The sequence below is a fragment of the Kogia breviceps genome, chromosome 15 (assembly GCF_026419965.1).
Source record: "Kogia breviceps isolate mKogBre1 chromosome 15, mKogBre1 haplotype 1, whole genome shotgun sequence".
Classification (NCBI taxonomy): domain Eukaryota; kingdom Metazoa; phylum Chordata; class Mammalia; order Artiodactyla; family Physeteridae; genus Kogia; species Kogia breviceps.
The window spans coordinates 66,881,541-66,903,503 of NC_081324.1; the positions used below are offsets into that span (position 1 = coordinate 66,881,541).

Here is a 21,963-nt window from a genome sequence, read left to right on the forward strand (position 1 = left end):
AAATAAATATTTTTAAAAAAATCAGTGGGGAGATTTGTTGACGAACAGGGTTTTACATAGCCTTAAGGTGTCTCCCCATAAAAATACTTTCTAATTAGTCATTAATTAGTAATTATAAAATTAACTTTACAGTGGAGAAACCTGGCAAACACTATCTTAACCAAATGATGATCACTAGTGGTAGGACAAATCAACATCATGTGCCTCCTGATACGATGCACTGTGAAGGACACAGTATGCATCCTGTGGTATTTCTGCCACAAATACAGGACTTGAATCTAAACATAAGGGAACACTGGGCAATCCCAAATTGAGGCAGATTCTACAAATTAACTGGCCTGAATTTATCAAAAACGTTTAGGTCATGAAAGACAAGGGAAAATGGAAGACTGTTCCAGACTGAAACTAAAGTGACAAGACACAACAACCAAATGCAATCTATGATCCTAGAGTGGATCTTCTACCTCGAAAGGACATTACTGGGACAACTGGCAAAATATGAACAGGGTCCATGGATTGGATGGTAGCTTTGTATCAGTGTTTACACTGAATATATAGGAGAATGTCCTTGTTTTAGGAATACACACTGACATATTAAGTGACCCCTGGCATCATGTCTGAAACTTACTCTTAAAGAGTTAAAAGGGACTTCCTTGGCAGTCCAGTGGTTAAGACTTTGCCTTCCAATACAGGGGGTGCAGATGCCATCCCTGGTCGGGGAGCTAAGATGCCACATGCCTCACAGCCAAAAAACCAAAACAGAAGCAATATTGTAACAAATTCAATAAAGACTTTAAAAATGATACACATCAAAAAACAATCTTAAAAAAAGAATTAAAAATAATATGTATAAATATAATATATAGAGAGAATGATAAGGTCAATGTAGTATATTAACAATTGGAGAACCTGAGGGGTGGGTACATTGGAGTTCTTTCATAACTTTCCTCTAAGTTTGAAATTATTTCAAAACAAAATATTTTTTTAAATCTGAGGAGAAATATCAACAATTGCAATGAATGGAATCTATTTGGATCCTGATTTCTGGAAACTCTAAAAAAATTTTAAACTAATGGGGAAATTTTATTACGGGATTATATGAAATCATGCGTGTAAAAATTTTGAAAATTGTAAAGCACTATAGAATTTAAAGAAACTTTCATTCAATAAATATCTATTGGGCTTCCCCTGGTGGCGCAGTGGTTGAGAATCCGCCTGCCGATGCAGGAGACACGGGTTCGTGCCCTGGTCCGGGAAGATCCCACATGCCGCGGAGCAACTAAGCCCGTGAGCCATGGCCACTAGGCCTGCGTGTCCGGAGCCTGTGCTCCGCAACGGGAGAGGCCACAACAGTGAGAGGCCCGCATACCGCAAAAAATAAATAAATAAATAAATAAATATCTATTGAATGCCTACAAAATTTTTTTTAATTAAAGAGAAATCAATGGAGAAATTTTAATATTGACTGGATATTTGATAATATTAAGGAATTATTGTTAAATTTTTAGGCATGTTAAGGCCATTTAGGTTAATTTTGAAGAAGCTTTCATCTCTAAAGAGATACATAATGAAATATTTACAAATATTTATTATTATTAAAATTATTTTTTAACTTAATTCTTAGAATTAAGTAAAAGATGTCTGCAACTTACTTCAATTTAACTGAGGGTGGGGAGGCCATAGACTGATCTTACAGTGAGACTTGCTAACACTGGGTGATGGGCCATCATCTACTTTTATGCGTTGAAAATTTTCACAGTAAAAAATAAAATCCATTTAAAATCTATCTCATTTTAAATTCTTCCCTGTGTACAGCGACGGCCAACAGCAGCGATGAAGGACTTTGGTGACGAGCCCCTGTGAGCCAGTACACAAGGCCATGCGCTGAGTGTCTCAGGAATCAAGGAACACAATGACGGGTCCCTAAGGCACAGGGCGGGATCTATTTTGAGCACAGTCCTGCGCCTACACATTCAGGATACTTGAATGGATTTGATTTTTTTTAAAATCAGCACACAATCTCTGTAGCTGCAGCCACAATCTACAGGGTGTTCCAGCAACCTAGATTCTTCCTTTTACAAGTGATCTGTGCACTTAAATGTTCAGCAGCACTAAAACATACCCCCTAAAAATGTTACACCAAGCAAAGGAGTCTCTAAAAAAGAAAATCAGTTACCAAGACAAGAGAAAGACTGCAAAGCCAGGGATTAGAGGTCAATTAAGGAGACACTGAAGTCGAAATTTAACACACTAAGGACAATTACAAATTTAAATGCACATATTACTATACGAGTTTATAGAGCTGATGGTGAGACGTAATTTAATCAGGAATTCTACTTCCTCCCTTCATGGGCTCCAGTATTATAGGCAGTGACGTTAATATTCGATGAAATAATCTTATGTAAAAGTGACTCCCACCAAGCTTCAATGGAAGCAGAAGCAGCAGCTCAGCTCCTGTCAAGCTGTGACAGCAGCCTGCAAAACCAAAGTCCCCACAGCACAGTCACAGACTCCCAAACAGCGACTGAGTTTAAAACAACCATCACCCCTGCGGGGCACGTTCATTCTTTCGTTCAGTCAACGTGGCAGGGCAGGCCCTGGGGTCAGATCAGCGAGCAAGACAGATGAGGCCGGGGCCTCTGTGGCATAGTCTATATCCTGGGCCCTGACAGCATCCAGCAAGAGTGTGCCTTGTGTCTCCCCTCCAACATTTGGACTGAACAAGGGAAGGGCCCTGTCAGCAGAGAGGGGTCTCCCCCCGACACGGTTCCTCTACACTAGAAAGATAGTTCCCAGCATGACTACACCTGAAGGAGACCTCAAGTATGTCTTCTTCATCCTCTGGCAAATCCAGCCCTGTTTTCCTTGACTGGACTGGTTAAACAGGAGTGTGGGGTTCAACAGGAGGTTTTCACTCATTACACATTCACTGTTAGAAAAACCCTGTCATTCAGAACATCCCCTTCACTTACGAAAGAGTTTACCAAATGCTTCTTCACGGTTTACTTCAGACAGCCAAGTAGGTCTGTTTACGGATGAGGAAAGTGAAGGTCACAAAGGTTTGGAGGCTTCCTCCCCCACTGGGCAGGGCTGACTTGTATAACTAAGAGGATACAGCAGAAATGACAGAGTGTGACTTCGAGGGTAGGTCAGAAAAGGCATTGTGGTTCCTGCCTGCTCTCTCTTGGATCACTCCCCCTGGGGAAAGCCAGCTGCCATATTGTGAGGACACTTTGGACAGGTCCACAGAGCTAGGAACGGAGGCCTCCTGTCAACAGCCAGCACCACTTGGCCAGGCAAGTGAGGGAGCTGCCTTAGAAGTGGAGCCTCCAGGCCCAGTCAAGCCTTCAGATGAGTGTCACCCTCATGAAATCATCCCCAGCCAGAATCCCTCCAATTCCACCTGCTCAAGAATTCTTTTTAAAAAATTAATATTTATTTATTTATTTATTTATTTGGCTGTGCTGGGTCTAGTTGCGGCACACAGGATCTTCATTGTGACATGCGGGATCTTTAGTTGCAGCATGCGGATCTAGTTGCCTGACCAGGGAATGAACCCGGGCCCCCTGCATTGGGAGCATGGAGTCATAACCACTGGACCACCAGGGAAGTCCCTCACTCATGAATTCTTGACGCACAGGAACGGTGAGATGGTTATTACTGTTTTAAGCCACTAAATGTTGGGTGATTTGTCACGCAGCAATAGATAATACACAGGGACACCGAGCCAGCCTCTCTGAAGATGAAGAGTATGGCCATATGGAAGGGATAAGTCCAGCTGTGCAGGACAGAAAAACACCCCAATGAGGACAAATGCTGCCTGGAAACCCACCTCAGCTCAACAGAGGAAGAATTTTCTAACATTCAGAATTATCTCAGGAATACCAGTTTGTCTTGGAGATAAAGGTTTATTCTCTGTCACCTGAGAGGTTTGCCCAAGTCTCATGCTGAGGGGCCAGAAATGCTATAGGAAGAAGTCAATGAACAGACAGATGGTTGGACCAGATGACCTTTAAGTTCCTTTCCTACCTAGACATTCTCCCACCACTAGCTTCCCAGGCACTGATGACAGGTCTGTCCAGTGTGTGGCCAGCTAAGAGTTACTAGACACTGATCTAACATGCAATGGGCCTTCTAGGAGGAAACAACTGAAATATGATCTACTGGTCCTGCCCTCAAGCAGCTGCACATGCCCACAGATGACATATCACTCAGCCCACTTGTTCAAGGTGGAGGAGGGTCCCAGGTGCCGCTGCCTGAGGCAGAGCTGTCCCGGCCACCTGTGGCTATGCAAGCAAGAATAAACCCCCCCTTGCTTTAAACCTCTGGGTTTGGGGATGATTTGTTTTGGAGCTGCCTGATCCAGGAGGAGAGTGAGCTGAGGACCCAGTTCTAACTCTATCTCCTGTCAGGATGGTCACAGAGCCCACTGTCATCAGAGTGTGACCGTGGACGAAGAGGTGAGATGATCCTGGAGAGACAGAGATGAGGCTGGTCCTGAGGGTGGGTGGGTTGTACAGGTATGGGATGAAGGGAAGGTGGAAAAGGAGGCTCCAGTGTCGAAACGCAGAGGGCTGTCAGCAGTCTCGTTGGCAACCTAAGTGTCTGCTCTTGATCTCCACCCACCTCCTCTTAGGCTATGGCAAACACTCCTTCTGTGAGTAGAGGACGCTGTAGCTAGTCACAGAAGCCTAGAGATATGAGAAGGGACTTTAGTGGTCTGCCTTCTTAGATTTAACTTCCCATGGTCCCAGATGACAGAGTTGCAGCTGGACCTTGAAGATGACACGTTGTCATATTCAATGAGTGTCCGTGTTTTTCAAAAGGGTTTGGTTTTCACCTTCACACATATATGGTAAAATGATCTTTGAGAGGGGTGCCAAGACCACTCAACGGGGAAAGGACAGTTCTCTTCAACAAATGGTGCTGGGAAAACTCTATATCTGCATGCAAATGAAGGAAATCGGACCCTTAACTTACACTGTAAAAAATTAACTCAAAATAGATTAAAGACCTCAACGTTAAGACCTAAAAGTATACAAATCCTAGAAGAAAACCTGGGAAAAGCTTCATGACCCTGAACTTGGCAATTGGGACTACGTCAAATTTTAAACGTTTGTACATAAAATGACACAATCAAAAGAGTAAAAAGGCAACCTACGGAATAAGAGAAAAATATTTCCAAATCATATATTTGATAAAAGATTAATAATGAGAATATATGGAGAACTCCTACAATTCAACAACAAAAAAATCAAGTAGATTAAAAAATGGACAAATGACTTGAATAGACATTTCTCCAAAGATAATATACAAATGGCCAACAAGCACATGAAAATGCACTCAGCATCACTAATCATCAGAGAAATGCAAATCAAAACCACAAGGAGATATCACTTCACACCCATTAGGATGGCCATTATTAAAAAAACAAAACAAACAAACAAAACAACCCAGGGACTTCCCTGGTGGTCCAGTGGTAAAGAATCCGCCTTCTAATGCAGGGGACCTGGGTTCGATCCTTGGTTGGGGAACTAAGATCCCACATGTCACGGGTCAACTAAGGCCGCATGCCCCAACTACTGAGCCCCAGTGCCTCAACGAGAGAGCCCACGCGGTCTGGAGTCTGCATGCCACAACTAGAGAAAAGCCCGCGCACCGCAACAAAGACCCAACACGGCCAAGAAATAAATAAAATAAGTAAAATAAATAAATATTAAAAAGACACAAAGTGTTGGCAAGGATATGAAGACTGGAAATTTGTGCATTGTTGGTAGGACTGTAAAATGGTGCAACCATGATGGAAAACAGTATGGAGTTTCCTCAAAAATTAAAAATAGAACTGCCATATGATCCAGCAATCCCACTTCTGGGGATATATCCAAAAGACTTGAAAGCAGGGTCTCAAAGAGATGCACACCCATGTTCTATTCACAATAGCCAAGAGGTAGAAGCAACCCAAATGTCCACTGACAGATAAATGGATAAGCAAAATGTGGTCTATACATACAATGGAACATTATTCAGCCTTAAAAAGCAAGGAAATCCTGTCACATACTACAGTATAGATGAACCTTGAGGAAATTATGCTAAGTGAATTAAGCCAGTCACAAAACAACAAATACTGTGATTATTCCACTTTTATGAGGAATCTAAAGTAGTCAAATTCATAGAAACAGAAAGTAGAATAGTGGTTACCAGGGGCTGGGGAGAAGGGGAAAAGGGGAGTTGTTTAGCGGGTAAAGAGTTTCATTTTTACAAGATGAAAAAGCTCTAATGATCTGTTTCATAACAATGTGAATATACTTAACACCATTGAACTGTATACTTAAAATTGGTGAAGATAGTAAATTTTATGTTATGTGTTTTTACCATCATTTTAAAAATTACACTGCTAATTAATGACCAAAAAAGGTGGCAGGGCTGGGGGTGAGCTTGATTTCCCACTGTCTTTACAGCCTATAGATTATCAAATCTAACAATGGCTAGACCCTGATTATGAAAGATGTGGTTCCATACATGATTTGATGGAAATATTTTAATACAATACTTAAGAACTGGACAATTTGGGACTGAGAGAACTCCTGGGACCCAGGAGGAGTCCTAGTAGATACTTTCATGTGTTTCCTCTCACTTTCTATCCAGCAGCTAGACAACTGGATCCTTAGAACAGACAAAGGGTAAACTACATGGACCTCTAATTCAAACACATCTATTTTCAAAATTTTGGGGGAAAAGGGGGATCAGGACAGTGTAGTAACTAAGAACAATTGCTCTGGACTTAGCTTGGCCTGGACTTGAATCTGGCTAGGCAACTTACTAGTCGTGAAATCTTCAAGTCTTTTCAACCACTCTAGACCCATTTCTCCATCTGTAAAACAGGGACAATAATAATAGAACCAACAACCCCTAGGCTCATTCAAAGGCTAAAATGAAATAATCCATGCAGAGTGCTTAGCACAGGGCCTGACACATATTAAATATGACAAATGTTATTATGAGAAATAAAGCCCTCTAAGGATACATATTTAAGATTACACTGTTGACAGCTTCTGAACAGGCAAGGAAGGGCTATAGCAGACACTATGTGGCATTTCCCTTGTCCTCCTCTTAGAATAGGGTTGCCAGGGACTTCCCTGGTGGCGCAGTGGGTAAGAATCCGCCTGCCAATGCAGGGGACATGGGTTCAAGCCCTTGTCCACGAAGATCCCACATGCCGCAGAGCAACTAAGCCTGTGAGCCACAACTACTGAAGCCCGCGCACCTAGAGTTCGTGCTCCGCAACAAGAGAAGCCACTGCAATGAGAAGCCCGTGCACTGCAACAAAGAGTAGCCCCCACTCGTCTCAACTAGAGAGAGCCCGCATGGAGCAATGAAGACCCAACGCAGCCAAAAATAAATAAATTAATTTTTTAAAAAAGAAAGAATAGGGTTGCCAGATAAAATACAGGATGAAAAAAAACAAAGTCCTAAGCTAAAATACATAGTACAATTAAAAAAACATGGGAGGCCCAGTTAAATTTGAATTTTAAATAAACAACAAATAATTTTTAGCATAAGTATATCCCAAATATTGCATGGGATATACCTATACTGAAATTTTATTTATTTATTCTGAAATTTGATATTTATCTGAAATTCATATTTAACTGGGTATTCTATATTTTTATTTGCTAAATCTGACAAACCTACTTGGAACTTTGCCCCAGCCCCACTCCCAGGTGGCCTGAGCAGTCATTTTTGACCCAGACCTGTTCCCAGACTCCAGTTGATTAAACTTGACCAAAATGGAACCACTCCAGTTTTCCTTCATAGAAATTGGGTTAAGGTAGTTTGACAGCCTCTGTTGTATTGATAGTTATACCTGTAACTCAGGAGCTGTAGGCAGCAGCCACCTTCTGCCACATGGCCCAAGGAGCAAACAACCAAAACAGACTGGACTACAGGGAGGAAAATAAGAAGTAAAGCAGACATCAGAAATGAGAAAAGTATGCAAACTGCCAGGCAGGCTTTGTAAAACCATTCTGTGGTCTCACAAGAAAGCCTTTTTTAGACACACACACACATCGCTCTAATTGCTCTGGAAAGCTTTTGCTACTTGCAATCAAAAAGCCTAAGAAATCAAGACAATTGTAGACTTAATCCCTGGGCTCAATATGTCCCATGTTATTGATTTGAAGGGTAAAAATTACTAGGAAGCCACTTTGACCTCAATTCTGGGTCCAGTGATCAAAGCAGTACTGCTGAAAATGTAGTCTGTGGATCAGGTCTGGTCCATGCATGTCTGCCCCGTTTTCTTCGGACGCTCCCTCTGAGGCAAGCCACCCTCCAGGGAAGCAGTCTGGCTGCTCTGAAGTCACCATGCAGTAAGGAAGCCCAAACCAGCCATGTGGACAGAGCACAAGGAGAAGCCCTGAGACTCTACGGATTGAGAGAGATGCCCGGCCAGCCTCCAGATGCTCCAGAACCTGCCATTCCGACCCCAGCCACCAGCTGACTGTAGCCCCATGAGAGGGCCCAAGCCAGAATTGTACAGCCAATCCCTTTCTGAATTCCCAACTGAGAGAAACTGTGAGCGATAATAAAACTATTGTTGTTTTAAGCCTCCAAGTTATGCAGCAATAGATAACGGATAAGACTAGTACACAGGGGCAGCTGTCCTTGCCAACAGTTTCACTGTTTAGCAAGTACCTGATCACAATGGGACGAGACTAGCTTTTCATGAGGCCTCCAGAGCCAGCACTCCTGCTGTGTGGTCACATGCAGGGCCCAATCCTGAAGACAGGCGAGCCAGACAGGGTATCTCCTGAGTGAAGGTAACTTGTGGGGAACCAAGAGGGGGCAAAGGCCCCCCAACCATCCCTTCTTGAGAGAGGCTGCCCACTCACAGGTCTCCAAGTGGACCAGAGACATATCTACCCCAGGGAGAGCTGGAGGGATGGCTTGTTTTGGTGGGAAGACAGTCAGAGCTTCTGACACTAAGAGGACAGGCTCCAGTGGTGTGGAATTCCAGAAAGTGCTGGATTCAGATCTCAGCTAGGCCACCCACTAAGTGATGCCACTGTAGTGGGACAAACCCTGGCTTTCTCAATTGTCATCAGGACATAATAACTACCTTTCTCCCTGGGTTGTCATCAAGTGGGGTGACACACACATAAGCACCTTATACACCATTAAGCACTGTTCAAATGTGGTCATTATTAGAATCTAAGATAGAACAGAGAAAAAATACAGGGTATGGTCTCCATCACCATTTTCACCTCATGCATTGAATTTTTCTTTGATGAACCAAAGACCTTAAATACAGATAGGACAGCCTCTGCCCAGTTTGTGAGGACATGGGGCAAATAGAACAGCAAGGTTTCATACCTCTGTCGACCCTCTTTTCAAAGATTCCTACAAGTCAAAGTTGGCTGGTGTCAAGGCCAATTCCTGTTTTCATATGCTTCATCCTAGCACCAGCCAGCCTCCCAGTCAGAGTATAGTCAGAAATGGCTGACTCCAGGGCTGAGCCAAGACAAGTCCAAGAAGAGCCTAGAACATCTTTTCAAGCGGGACATGGGAAGCTATCAATACCATCAGGGTCCTTTCCAGAGGACTCTAGAGCCAACTGAAGATGCCCCCACTAAGCAAAGTTAAGGCAGGATGATACGAGCATCATTAAGGGCTACATGGCATTTATCCTGCCTTTCCTGTGTGAACTGTATCCCTGAGTAACCAATGAGTAGTAGATGTGGGTAAGTTTCTCTTTATAGAAGTATTCCTTCTAATAAATGAGGAAGAATGATAGAATTAGGTTAATCTAAGACTGATTGTTACCAGCTGTTAATGTCATAGACCTAGAAGTCACCAGACATTATGAGCTCCTGACGGAAGAACACATCACCACCTGATCGTTTCTAGATCTATCTACTAAATTAAGGAACTACAGAAGACACAAAAACATGTTAACCTACACCAGGAAGATGCAATCAGCAAAACCTAGACTGTGGGACATTCTATAGGTAGACCTTATTTAGGTCCTGATATAAACAAATGTATCAAAAAACCATTTATGGTGGAGGGAGGGATAGATTGGGAGTTTGAGATTGACATGCACTGTACACACTACTATATCTAAAATAGATAACCAACAAGGACCTACTGTATAGCACAGGGAACTCTGCTCAATATTCTGTAATATTCTTTTCCCTAAATGGGAAGATAATCTGAAAAAGCATACTTGTATATATATAACTGAATCACTTTGCTGTACACCTGAAACTAACACAACATTGTTAATCAACTGTACTCCAATATAAAATAAAACATTTTTAAAAAATTTATGACATTTGAGACCATTGAAACTTTGAACACTAACTGGATATTTGATGATAACAAGGAATTATTGCTAATTTGTTTTAGTTGTAACAACGGTGTTGTGGATATGTTTTTTAAAATCCTCATCCTTTAGAGATACATACTGAAATATTTACAGGTGATGTGTGATATTTGCAGTTCACTTCAAAATGGTGTGGGGTGGGGGCACTGAGCTGAAGCAAGATTGGCCAGGAAGTTAATAATTGTTGAAACTAGATAATGGGTGCACGGGGGTTCATTACACTATAGGCTATTCTTATATATGTTTTAAATTCTTTATAACAGAGAGTTTTAAGGTAAATGAAAACAATGATCTCTCAATGTCATCACATCAGGATAAGCCTCAGAAAAGGAGCTGAAAAGCTGGGCCATGTGTAGCCCCCTATGGTCACTCCATTTTCCTGGCAATTCAGTGACTCCCCCTGAGCTACTGCTATAGTCCAGGCTGCGTGTTCATGGTCTTTATAACATGCAGAAAGATTAAAATTACAAAGTGTCTTCTATGGAAAAAAAAACTTCACTGAAATTTGAGAATCTACAAGTACAAGGTGCTATGCCCAGCCCCTCAGGGGACACTACAGTGGGAAGACACAGCCCCATGCTCTGGTGGGGAGGAGACAGACCAACATCCAGCTAACAGGGGTACATGGCCAAATGACACAACACACAAAGGGGCATCAGAGGAAGGATGGTTCTTCCAGCCCAGCTCATGGCAGGGAAATCCAGGCAGGTCCAGGCTGAGATGACCTGGAATTAGACTGCTCGGCTAGGATGTCCGCAGCAGTGAGGAGGGTTCTCCTTGCTGCAGGGGGTGGCAGGTGCAGGGATCTGGAGGAGAGAGTGAAAGGCATGTGGTTTGCAGAGGGGGAATAAGGCGAGTTGGGCAGAAGAAGAGTCAAGGCTAGAGGAAGGAGGGTGAGGGGACCCGACAGGGAAGGGAAGTGAGTGGTGAGCCCAGGGAAGCCACAAACTATAATTTATACTTTAGGAAGACAGCTGCTGCTTCAAAGGACCACACAATCTGGCAGGTTCCGATGCAAGCACAGCAATGCCACCTGCCCTCTTCTTGGTTTAGGCAACGGCCCAGCAATGCAGATCAAATGGTGTGAGTTGAGATTGTTAAATCAGCATTTGAGGTGCAGAGCTGTGGCTGAGCACATGACAAGGTGCTGAGAGGAGTAAAGCTAAGTGATCAGAACTCCGAGAACACTTAAAAACGGAAACGGACGCGGGAAAGAGTCGTTCGTAAAAGAAGAAAAGCATACAGCACCCAGCATGACCCTAAAACTCACAGACAGTTTGCTTCGTGTGTGTGATGAGCCTCCTAAAGCCACATCTGTGTGGTGACACCTGGCACATGACTCACCACACATGAAGCTGCCAATTTCAATTTAGTTCAGGGGTGTTTCCTACCATCTCTACCTCTCCACGTGTCAGTATCCAGAGTAGTCTTCCAGGAAACAGGCCCATTTCCTCCGTATCTCTTTCCCCCTGGGATAAGGAGATATTGATCTTGGTTTAAGGAACCTCACATCCTTTCCACAGGCCTGTCTTTTCTTTATTGACATCATTTGCCAACTGCATCCTAGAAGATTACAGGAGGTGTAAAAGCCACAGGCTTGAATACTCAGCCCCCTGGGAGGCCTCACGGCACTGCGCCTGAACCTGCTGGCTCTTACTGACTGGCCAAGATGGATGCAGGCCTCCCTCCTCCTCCTCCTCCTCCTCCTCCTCCTCCTCCAACCAGTGGGTTGATGACAGTACATGTGCTTGTCTCCCACGCTGCCTTGTACATTGTTGGCCCTCAGTGACTGATACAACCAAAGCTGTTGTACGCTTGTTGTCACAATGTTCTAGACTGCTCGCCAGCCCCAATCTTAGAATAACAGACCCTCCCTGAAGAAGGTAAAAGGGTCAGCAGGAGCTGAAAAACTCACACCAGACACTCCACCAGGCACAAAAGGGAAGGTCCTGCGGAGGAAGGAGGTCCATGTGGCGAGTGTACCCTTGTCACTTGCAAACCTGAGCCACCAAAGGGCCTCAGGGGAGGTCTAGGTCAGAAAAGTGCCTGAGAAGCAATCAAGGGCCAACCACGTGGGTGGAGGCCCCAAAGAGAATTCCCTCAGCACACAGAGCAGCGCACCACGAGTTGCGTGAGACACCCTGCAAGCCTGGAAGGAAACAAGAATCCCCTCTCCACTCAGAGCCAAGTGTAAGCACTTGCTCTCCTTGAACCAGAGTGAGCGCCGGTCCTGACCTGACTGACATCACTGAAGTCTGCAGGGAGGAAGGAGGTGAGCCAGAGACTGCTCATCCTTTGAAAGGCCTGCATCCAAAGCTGGCCCTAAGAGTCTGGATTTGGCAAGCTCCTGCAACACCTCGAGGTTCCCCTAACTGGTAAGCGTGACTGACTACACCCAAACTGCTTGTGCAAACAATGTGTGGTCCATGCTGCACACCTGCTTCCTTCTGGGAGCCTGGACTCTGGGACCGTGCCAGGCAGAGGGTACCCACATGACCAGACCCCCAATAAAATCCCTGAGTGCTGAGTCTCTACCGAACATCCCTGCTTGGAAACCTTTCACACGTGTGTCACAACCAGCTGCTGGAGGAATTAGTATGTCCTGCATGACTCCACTGGGAAAGGAGCCCTGGAGCCTGTGCCTCATTTCCCCAGATTTCATCCCATGCCCCTCTTCCCTTTCTGCTTGTGCTTTGCTTCTCTTCACTGTAATAAAGCAGGCTGTGAGCACACCTCGAGCCGAGAGCTGGGAGTCCTCCCAGTGGGTCATTGAATCTGGGTTAGTCTTGGAGACCCCAACATGGCACCCCAGCAAGGAGTCTCCCCGATGTGAGGTGGGTGGGCACCTTAGCACCAGCTGAGTCAGCAGGTTGGTGCTGCCCACGAGTTCCCACTTCTTCCCCCATTTAACAGAACAATAAGGAAGAGGCTGCAGTCCTCACCGCAAGCGTGAACTGGAAATCGCTGACACCACAGAGAACCCCATGTTTGTGAGGGCCTGTTATCCAGTTAGATCTAACATTGTAGGGCAGAGGCCTCACCTCTGACACACAGCCTGCTTCCCACAGGGTCCTGCACATATAACACATGCAAAGCAAACCATCGGATGCACATGAAACTAGTTTAAAGAGCTCTGGGACTGACTGTGAAAATCCTTTTAAAAGCTTTATCTTTACTCCCCACCCATCCAGTCACTGCCACACTTTATGAAGTGACAAATCATCCTAGGGACACAGAGACAACATGCATAAACCCTTGTAACCCTATGGAAATACAAATGAGGACCACAGATACAAGGCTGTTGGTTCATGGAGGAGCCTATTTCAACACATTCAAATCTGTCAACATAACATATCCAAATAATCTGCATTTCATAACTATCACTTTTCCAGCACTCCTGGCTAAGCTGGCAACCTCCAATTCATCTTCCCAACCTTATTTCAGCAAACAAGTTTTCAAAATTGAAAACAAATTAAGAAAAGTCCGAGTTTGGCACTAACATACTTGCTTTCTGAAACCCCATAAAATTGCAGGCAATTCTCATTCATTCACTCACTCATCCATTCAGACTAACCAAGCTACTGAGGGCATATCAGTGGCAAAGCACTGTGCTAGGCTTCATGTAGAACACGAAGAAGATGCCAAACTTGGCCACGGTGTCCCTTTGGCACAAAGCTATCTGCAGAGATGCCCATACACAAACCCTGTAAACTCCCAAAGGAGGAAGATTTGGTCCTTAGGTCAGTCTGGGGCTATTATAGATATTTCAAATGGGAAAAACCCAAAGTGGGGGACTGCTAACACAGGGGATGGAACTGTTTAAAGAGATGCCTGGAGAAGACAGGCAAATCCAGGGCCCTCGGGGCGGGAGGTGGCACCACACCGGGGACCAGGGCAATAGCCGGAGGCTGGGGCACCAGCTCAGCACCAGACAGACCTGAGCCAGGATGTGGCGCTAGGAATGGGGAGGAAGGATGGATGAAAGGAAGGAGACAGGCAGGGCTCAGCAGTTCCATCTGATGTGGGGTGAGGCAGGTAGGAGGCAGCAAACATGACTCAGAGGTTTTCAGCTATTCATAGAAAGAAGAAGGTCAGGAAGAGGAGCGGGTTGTGGGGAGAAATCATAATTCGTGTCACTAGACCTTGCTAAGAATGCACTGTTCTTCTCCAAAACACTCTGCCAGTCCACTCGCAGGCTCTTTGCAACACCCTTGTGCTAAACGTTAAAGAAACGGACTTCAAACCAATGTTTACACATTATCAACTTGGGCATTCCTTTTCAGCCTCCTACCTGGCCTCAGAGTATGAAACACTGGATGATGTTTCAAATTAAAGCTGAATCCAATATAATAAGGCCTCCTTCTGAGGTGGAAACCCCAGTGGCTTAACCTGAAGACTTGCACCTTCAACTTCATGTTTTCAGGGACACTTTGCAACTGGATAGTCTTTTCCATCTCCATCCTTCAAGCATCACCTAAACTGATATTAAAAATACTCCCCTCGCAGTGATTGAGAGTCCACCTGCCAGTGCAGGGGACGCGGGTTCGTGCCCTGGTCCGGGAGGATCCCACATGCCGCGGAACAGCTGGGCCCGTGAGCCATGGCCCCTGAGCCTGTGCATCCGGAGCCTGTGCTCCACAACGGGAGAGGCCACGGCAGTGAGAGGCCCACGTACCACCAAAAAAAAAAAAAAAAAAAATACTCCCTGGGGCTTCCCTGGTGGCACAGTGGTTGAATCTGCCTGCTAATGCAGGGGACATGGGTTCGAGCCCTGGTCTGGGAAGACCCCACATGCCGCGGAGCAACTAGGCCCGTGAGCCACAACTACTGAGCCTGCACGTCTGGAGCCTGTGCTCCACAAGAGATGCTGTGATAGTGAGAGGCCCGCGCACTGCGATGAAGAGTGGCTGGCCCCGGCTTGCCACAACTAGAGAAAGCCCTCGCACAGAAATGAAGACCCAACACAGCCAAAAGTAAATTAATTAATTAATTAATTTTTTTAAAAAGTAACAAATGTTCAAGTACAATTGGTGTCTTTAAAAAAAAAAAAATACTCCCTGGTGGTCCACTGGTTAAGACGCTGCGCTTTCACTGATGGGGGTCCAGGTTCGATACCTGGTCAAGGAACTAAGATCTCACAAGCTGCGCGGCCAAAAGAAAAAAAAAGCAGCCACAGACAAAATGAATGGGCATGACTGCGTTCCAATAAAACTTAATTTAAAAAAAAATACTGTCTCCATGAGAGTATGCCTTTGAGAGTTGGCCCCACTGGAGGAAGGAGTACTTGATCCATCCTAGAGGCAAAGATGTCTTGGCCACCTCCCCAAAGTGGGCCCAGCTCACCATATGTTCAGTGGGCTTCCTCAGCCAGAGGACTTTCAAAACTTACTTTCACTTGACTGTTGCCTTCTTTCTTATAGACCCAGACTAATTTCTTTGAGCCCTTCCTTGCTAACTGGCTTTGCCATTCCTACCCATACATCAGTCTGAACAATAATAAATTAAAACAAAACATTTTTGTTTTATATTTTGTTTGAAATCATTTCCTGGGAAATAGATGTCATTTATAATGTTGCCAAACAGGCAACTTGTATACAACAAAACAGAATTTTGTTTAATCAAATCAATTTTGTCATTAATGTGGATAAAACTTATGTTTGAAACACTCTTTCTGTAAGGACTTAATGGTGCTAATATCTTTAAAAATTCTGCATCATTAATGAATTCTTCAAAGTTCCCTGGGAGATGAGAACTGGGGATGAAATTTTTTAAATGGGAACTAACAACCAAAAAAGAAAAAAAAAGCACAAAACCATATTCCCCTTATTGGTATTCGAATATTCAAATAGATATGGGATCAAGAGTGCCAGGCAATGGAATAAGAACCTCGTCTCCTGTATTTATATTCCTAGCACATTGTTGGAAAGAAGTAAAAACCTGCCAACAATTACCCAGACCTCCCAGAAATACTTTCTATATGTGACAGTATTTACAAAGAGCATCTTTTTATTCTTGATAATATAAACTTACTAAGCCCAGCTGTTGGCACTATCTACTTTCTCCCTTAGAATAAACTCGAGCAATCAAATGAGCTTTTCCAGCAAAATCTAGGGCAGAAGCCTTCAAGGAAGAGATACTTAATGGAGAAATTCTAATCCAAACCCCCACTGATTTTCTATCAAAGTAAAAATAATGGGGATTGAAATGCAGGTCAAGACTACAGTGCAATAACCATTTAATTGGCAAAATCAATGCTGACAATACCAAATTCTGCAAAGGATAGAGATCCACAAAAATCTCTTTATTTCTTGCCAGTGGGACTATAAATTGACACAACTGCTTTGGAAAAGAGTTTGGCATTCACATTCTCCACAACCCAGTGATTTCACCCAAGAGGAATGTCCGCACGTGTACAAGCATTTTTGTAGTCACCCATAAAGAGGAGCATGAATAAGTAAAAACTGGGCTCACGTCCTGGGCTGTTACAAAGCAGGCAAAATTAGTCCCCCCAAATCATATGCTGTACAATATGCTTTTTTATAAAGTTTCAAATAGTTGAAACAAACAATGTGTTTTTTTTTTTTAATTGCATACAGGTTAGATAAAACTAAATAAAAAGAAAAGAAAGTGGACGGTGACCAGGATTTGGGATGATGGTTATCTTGGAGGGGGGAAGGCTGGAAGATGGGATCTGGGAGGGAGGACAAGACACGTGCCCGCATTTTCTCCAAACACCAGGCTTCGCTTAATTAAAAGAAAAAAATTAGAGGGTGGTCTTTCCAAAAGGGAAGCTAGCAAGAGAAGCAGCTCTGATTCCTTCCCCAGCTGTCATCCCAGGACTAAAGCTGACTCTACCTGACCCCTAAGGAAAGGAGATAATGAATAAAATTTCTCTCATTGTGTTTGCAGCTCCAAGCACCTGAGTTTGCCTCTATTCCAACCACACACACTTGAAGAACTACTGAGAACTGGGGGTGTGGGGCAGGTTGGAGGAGGTGACCCATGCCCGGCGCTGGGTGCAAATGGAACCCTGGATAACCTGCGCTGTCAGGACTGTGAGCGGCAGGCCCGAAGGGTGCTCACTCCTTGAGCCCAGCAGGCAGGACAGCCAGGCCTGGTCTGGAAGGCAGGATTCAGACCAGAAGCAGGGACGGAGAGTGGTGTCAAACATCTGAAGTGCTGTGAGGCCCGAGGAAGAACAAACCAAAGCTGTCTTCCAGAAGGCAGAACTGGAGTGCAGGGAGAAGTGGTGATTCCAGCTCTACCTCGGAAGGGCCTTTTCTGCACTTGGAGACTGACTCATCTTCTGTGGCACTGGAGGCCCAGCCAGCAAGCTGGGTGCCTCAGGATACACCACTAAAGTTTGCTCCTTCGGCCTCAGTTTCCCTTCCTCTAAAATGGGAATGAAGACGTCTTCGTGGCTGGCCTCACGTGGGGCTAAAGGAGGGAGAGGGCTGTACAAATGTCAGGGATCATTCATCCTACCCAAGTGAGTTGAGCAACAATTCTGCTCGCCTTGGAATCTAGAAATGTCCACAAATGAAACCACGGAGCTGGACTGTGAAAGTACACAAGAAAACTTGTCCCCACCCCCTTCTCCCCCCAAAACCAGTATGCATCCCCACAACCTTATCAGCAAGCAAGAAGAATTTTTCTTAATTACCCAGAGAATCTGTACTTTTGAGATAATCTTGAAATGCTAACTGTCTATACATAGTTATCTTAAGAAAAAAAGAGGGACTTTTTTGCTCTTCCAATTAAAATAAAACAAAAATACATAAGGTCAGATTTTATTTCCACTAGAACTAGGCCTTCCTGCCACTGTGGGACCCTAGACTCATAAACGTTACCTTGACATCAACTACTGACCCCTAGTAGTACCTGGTAAAATGCAGATAACTCAGAAATGCTGAACTCAAGGATGAATAGGCATTAGGACACATATCTGGGACACGCACAGACTTTGGAGTGCAAAGGGCCTAGGTCAGAATCTCTCTACAGCCTACCCTGCCCAGTGACTTTGGACAAGCCACATCCCTCTGGCAAACCTCAGAACTCCTCATTTGTACAATCCTGGAACCCACCTCACAGTGTGATTTCAAGGATGAAATAAATGAACATAACAGGGCTTCCCTGGTGGCGCAGTGGTTGAGAATCCGCCTGCCAATGCAGGAGACACGGGTTTGTGCCCTGGTCCGGGAAGATCCCACATGCCGCGGAGCAACTAAGCCCGTGAGCCATGGCCGCTAGGCCTGCGCGTCTGGAGCCTGTGATCCGCAACGGGAGAGGCCACAGCAGTGAGAGGCCCGCATACCGCAAAAAAAAAAAATTAAATAAATAAATAAATAAATAAATAAATGAACATAACATAAAACAGAGTGTGGTCCACAGTCAACATGCCCTATGCGTTATGTCCCTTGCCTATGAGACAGAGTGACACTTATTTATAGCAAATCACTGATGACCCCTATCATTGTATGCCTTGGTGAAATGTTTACACACCTGACGGAGTATGGGAAGTGGGATAAAAACACCATTTGGAAAAGGATCTCTTTTTGCTCAGTTGCCAAATTCTAAGAACACTCTGTCCTGTGATCTGTATGGTGCAGCCAAGTGGGCCAAGGGGCACCAACGACACCACATGACATGAACACATTAGAAACACAGGTCAGGACTTCCCTGGTGGCACAGTGGTTAGGAATCCACCTGCCAATGAAGGGGACACGGGTTCGAGCCCTGGTCCGGGAAGATCCCACATGCCGCGGAGCAACTAAGCCCATGCGCCACAACTACTGAGCCTGTGCTCTAGAGTATGCGAGCCACAACTACTGAGCCCTCGTGCTGCAACTACTAAAGCCCTCGCGCCTAGAGCCTATGCTCCGAAACAAGAGAAGCCACCGCAGTGAGAAGCCCGCACACTGCAACAAGGAGTAGCGCCTGCTCGCCACAACTAGGGAAAGCCTGCGCGCAGCAATGAAGACCCAACACAAAAATAAAACAAATAAAATAAATATATTTATAGAAACACAGGTCAGCTTTCTACCCCGCCAGGAATTAAAGACAGTGATCCCCACTTTGAGTGGGAACCATCACTTAAGTTCAGTGGAGCTCCCAAATTCTCAGTGGCATCACAGATTCAACTATCCTCTAGAAGCTTTGCTCCAAAAAGGCGAGGAAGGACCATATAAATGCTCTCGTGGTAGACCTGAAGAGATACTGCCCAGCTGAGTGAAGTGAGCAAAGTGACCCGAGCTTCAGCAAACAGAATGGCAGGGCCCTCCTGTTTGCAATGACAATGGAGCTGTGCTTCTCAAACTGTGGTCCAGAGCAGCATCACCTGGGAACTTGTTAAAAAAGCTGAATCTCAGGCCCCTCCTACACCCACTACAGCAGAAACTCAGCAAGGGGGCTGAGCACTTGATGTTTCAATACGCCCTTCAGGGAATTCCAGTGCTCACTCAGGTTTGAGATTTGATAGTATAGAGTGATCAGAGATCTCAAAGTTTAAACCAATCATCCCCAGGAAACATACCTAGACGGTCTTCAGGATCTTTCCCCCTTTCAATGCATTTCAGTGGAACCCAGTGTTAGCTATCTCACCACTGGACTTCACTGTTGAATCCCACGCTGCTTCTATAATAAGAAAGGTCACGGTGGGATGCTTCCTGGTTCTCCACTGAATGCCAAGATGGGCTCCTGAAGGGCAGAAGCCATGTCTGATGCGTCTGTGAGCCTGCTGTGCCCCCAGGCCAAGGCCCAGCAACCAGCAGGTACCAGGAAAAGTGGTAAATAATCTGACCAACTGAGGAGGAAGCAGGACCCCTTCCCATGAGTGGGTCCCAAGGACTGAACAAGGTTACTGTCCCCCTCAGTCCCTAATACAGTGATGTTAGCTCCTGAACCAGAAAGCTCCTGAATCAAGGACTTTGGGGGCTGACTCTGGCTGGTTGCCCCAGGTCCCACAACTACCAGGACCAGAAGGGTCCCGAGGTCCCAAATCACTCCCTCACTCCAACGTCACTGCTCACTCCCTAGACCCAAGCTTGCCAGAGGTCATGTCCACAGGGGCTCCCCTGCCTGAGGTCAGGGTCCCAGCCCTTGAAGGTTGGCCAGAAGCATTATTTCTCCTGCTGGAGTGAGCATTCCCAAACATCCCTAGGCCAATGGCAGTGCCCTCCAACTCTGGATGCCCTCTGTCACCATGGCTGCAGCATCACCACCCTCCAAACTCAGCCAACCCACCCTGACACTTCCATACCTGTAGTAAGACAGGAAGCCGTTGCTGAGCACGAACCAGCGGCGCTGGTAGCCCTTCAGGTAGTTGGTCCACTTGAGAAGCCAGCCCTTGAAGCTGTCCAGAGGAAGTGAGACCATCGAGAGAGCGGAGGATGTGCCACTCCCTGGCACTGGAGCCCCAAGATGTGTCTTCACCTGCCCTGGTCGCGGGGCCTTTGATGCCGGCAACAACCCGGACTCGAGTTCGGTCAAGGGCACGCTCCCCACTACTGGCCCCAGCGCCAGCACCTGCTCGGACGGGGCCTTGGTGAAGGGCCCAGCCCCCAGGCTTGAGCCCAACTCTTCCCGGGGCCCTGATCCGGTCCCCAACCCCTGCAGCAGTTCCGATTCCTGTTTGAACCCTGGCCTTGGCTCAGACATCTTCCTGGACTCAGGCTCCGATCCTGGCGCCGGCTCAGAAACTGGCTCCGACACCTGTTCTGACACCAGATCCCGTTTGGGCTGGGGCACCGCCTGGTGCTGAGGCTTGGGCTCCGGCTCGGAGCCGGGCGTGGAAGCGCTCATGCTCGGCGCCGCCGTGTGGCAGGACAGGCAGGGGACAACGGTGAAGAACGACGAGAGCCCGCGGGAGCGGCCGCCACAGCCACCGCCTCGGCACAGAGCGGCCGCTTTCCCCATGGAGCCCGCCGACCGGAGCGCGGCCGAGCCGGGGGGAGGGGGGAAGCGAAAGGCGGAGGCCTGGGGCGGGGCCGGGGGCACCGTCACGAGCGCGCGGTTGGGGCGCGCGCGGGTCTCTCCGCTGCCCGTGCGCCCCGGGCCGCCTTCGCCAGCGTGCTCCTGCACCCAGGCGTGCAGCGGGCTGGACTTGGACCCTCGTCCCCCCCTTGCGTCGCCAGCTCCCGGCTCCGGGGCTGGTCCTTGGAAGGCGCCCAGGAAACGCTTGTGGGGCGAGAGCTCGGCGAGCGGGCGACGCGGAAGGGACGGCGCACTTCGAACCACCATCCCTGCCTGCGCCCCAATCCGTGCCAGGCGCAGTGGGAACAATGATGAATGCGGAGCCCTCCGGCTCCCAGCGCAGCTCTGTTCCCGGGCCCCGCGCAGGAGCTCCCCGCTTCTGACCCCGGGCAGGTTCGCTCCTCAAAACCCAGAACATGCGCCCGAAGCGCAGGGGCCCAGCCGGATTACGCTAAAAGCTGAGGAGGACGCCCACCGCCCCCCATGGCAGCCATTACCTGTCTATGGGTCCCTCCCGCTGCCACTAGGCTCAGGGGCCCGAAGCCACCGCCCCACCACCACCTGGGCCAGCTGGCCTCTGCTTCGGCCAGGGCACTTCACCGCAAGTGGAA

General features: G+C 46.5%; 1 protein-coding gene across 3 annotated transcripts in view; it reads right to left on the reverse strand.

The window, feature by feature from the left end:
- Positions 1–21,963, reverse strand: part of OSBP2 (oxysterol binding protein 2) — a 166,408-nt gene that overhangs the window by 121,198 nt on the left and 23,247 nt on the right. Inside the window, exon 1 of one of the 3 annotated variants that reach the window (XM_067014693.1) lies at positions 20,640–21,318. The exons of 1 other annotated variant lie outside the window; for it this stretch is intronic. In XM_067014693.1, the coding sequence (XP_066870794.1) occupies positions 20,640–21,295 (656 nt within the window). In that variant the 5' untranslated portion in view covers positions 21,296–21,318. Of the gene's footprint in view, positions 1–20,639; positions 21,319–21,963 lie in introns of those variants that run through there. One more of the 3 variants, XM_059039324.2, reaches the window with a different exon arrangement.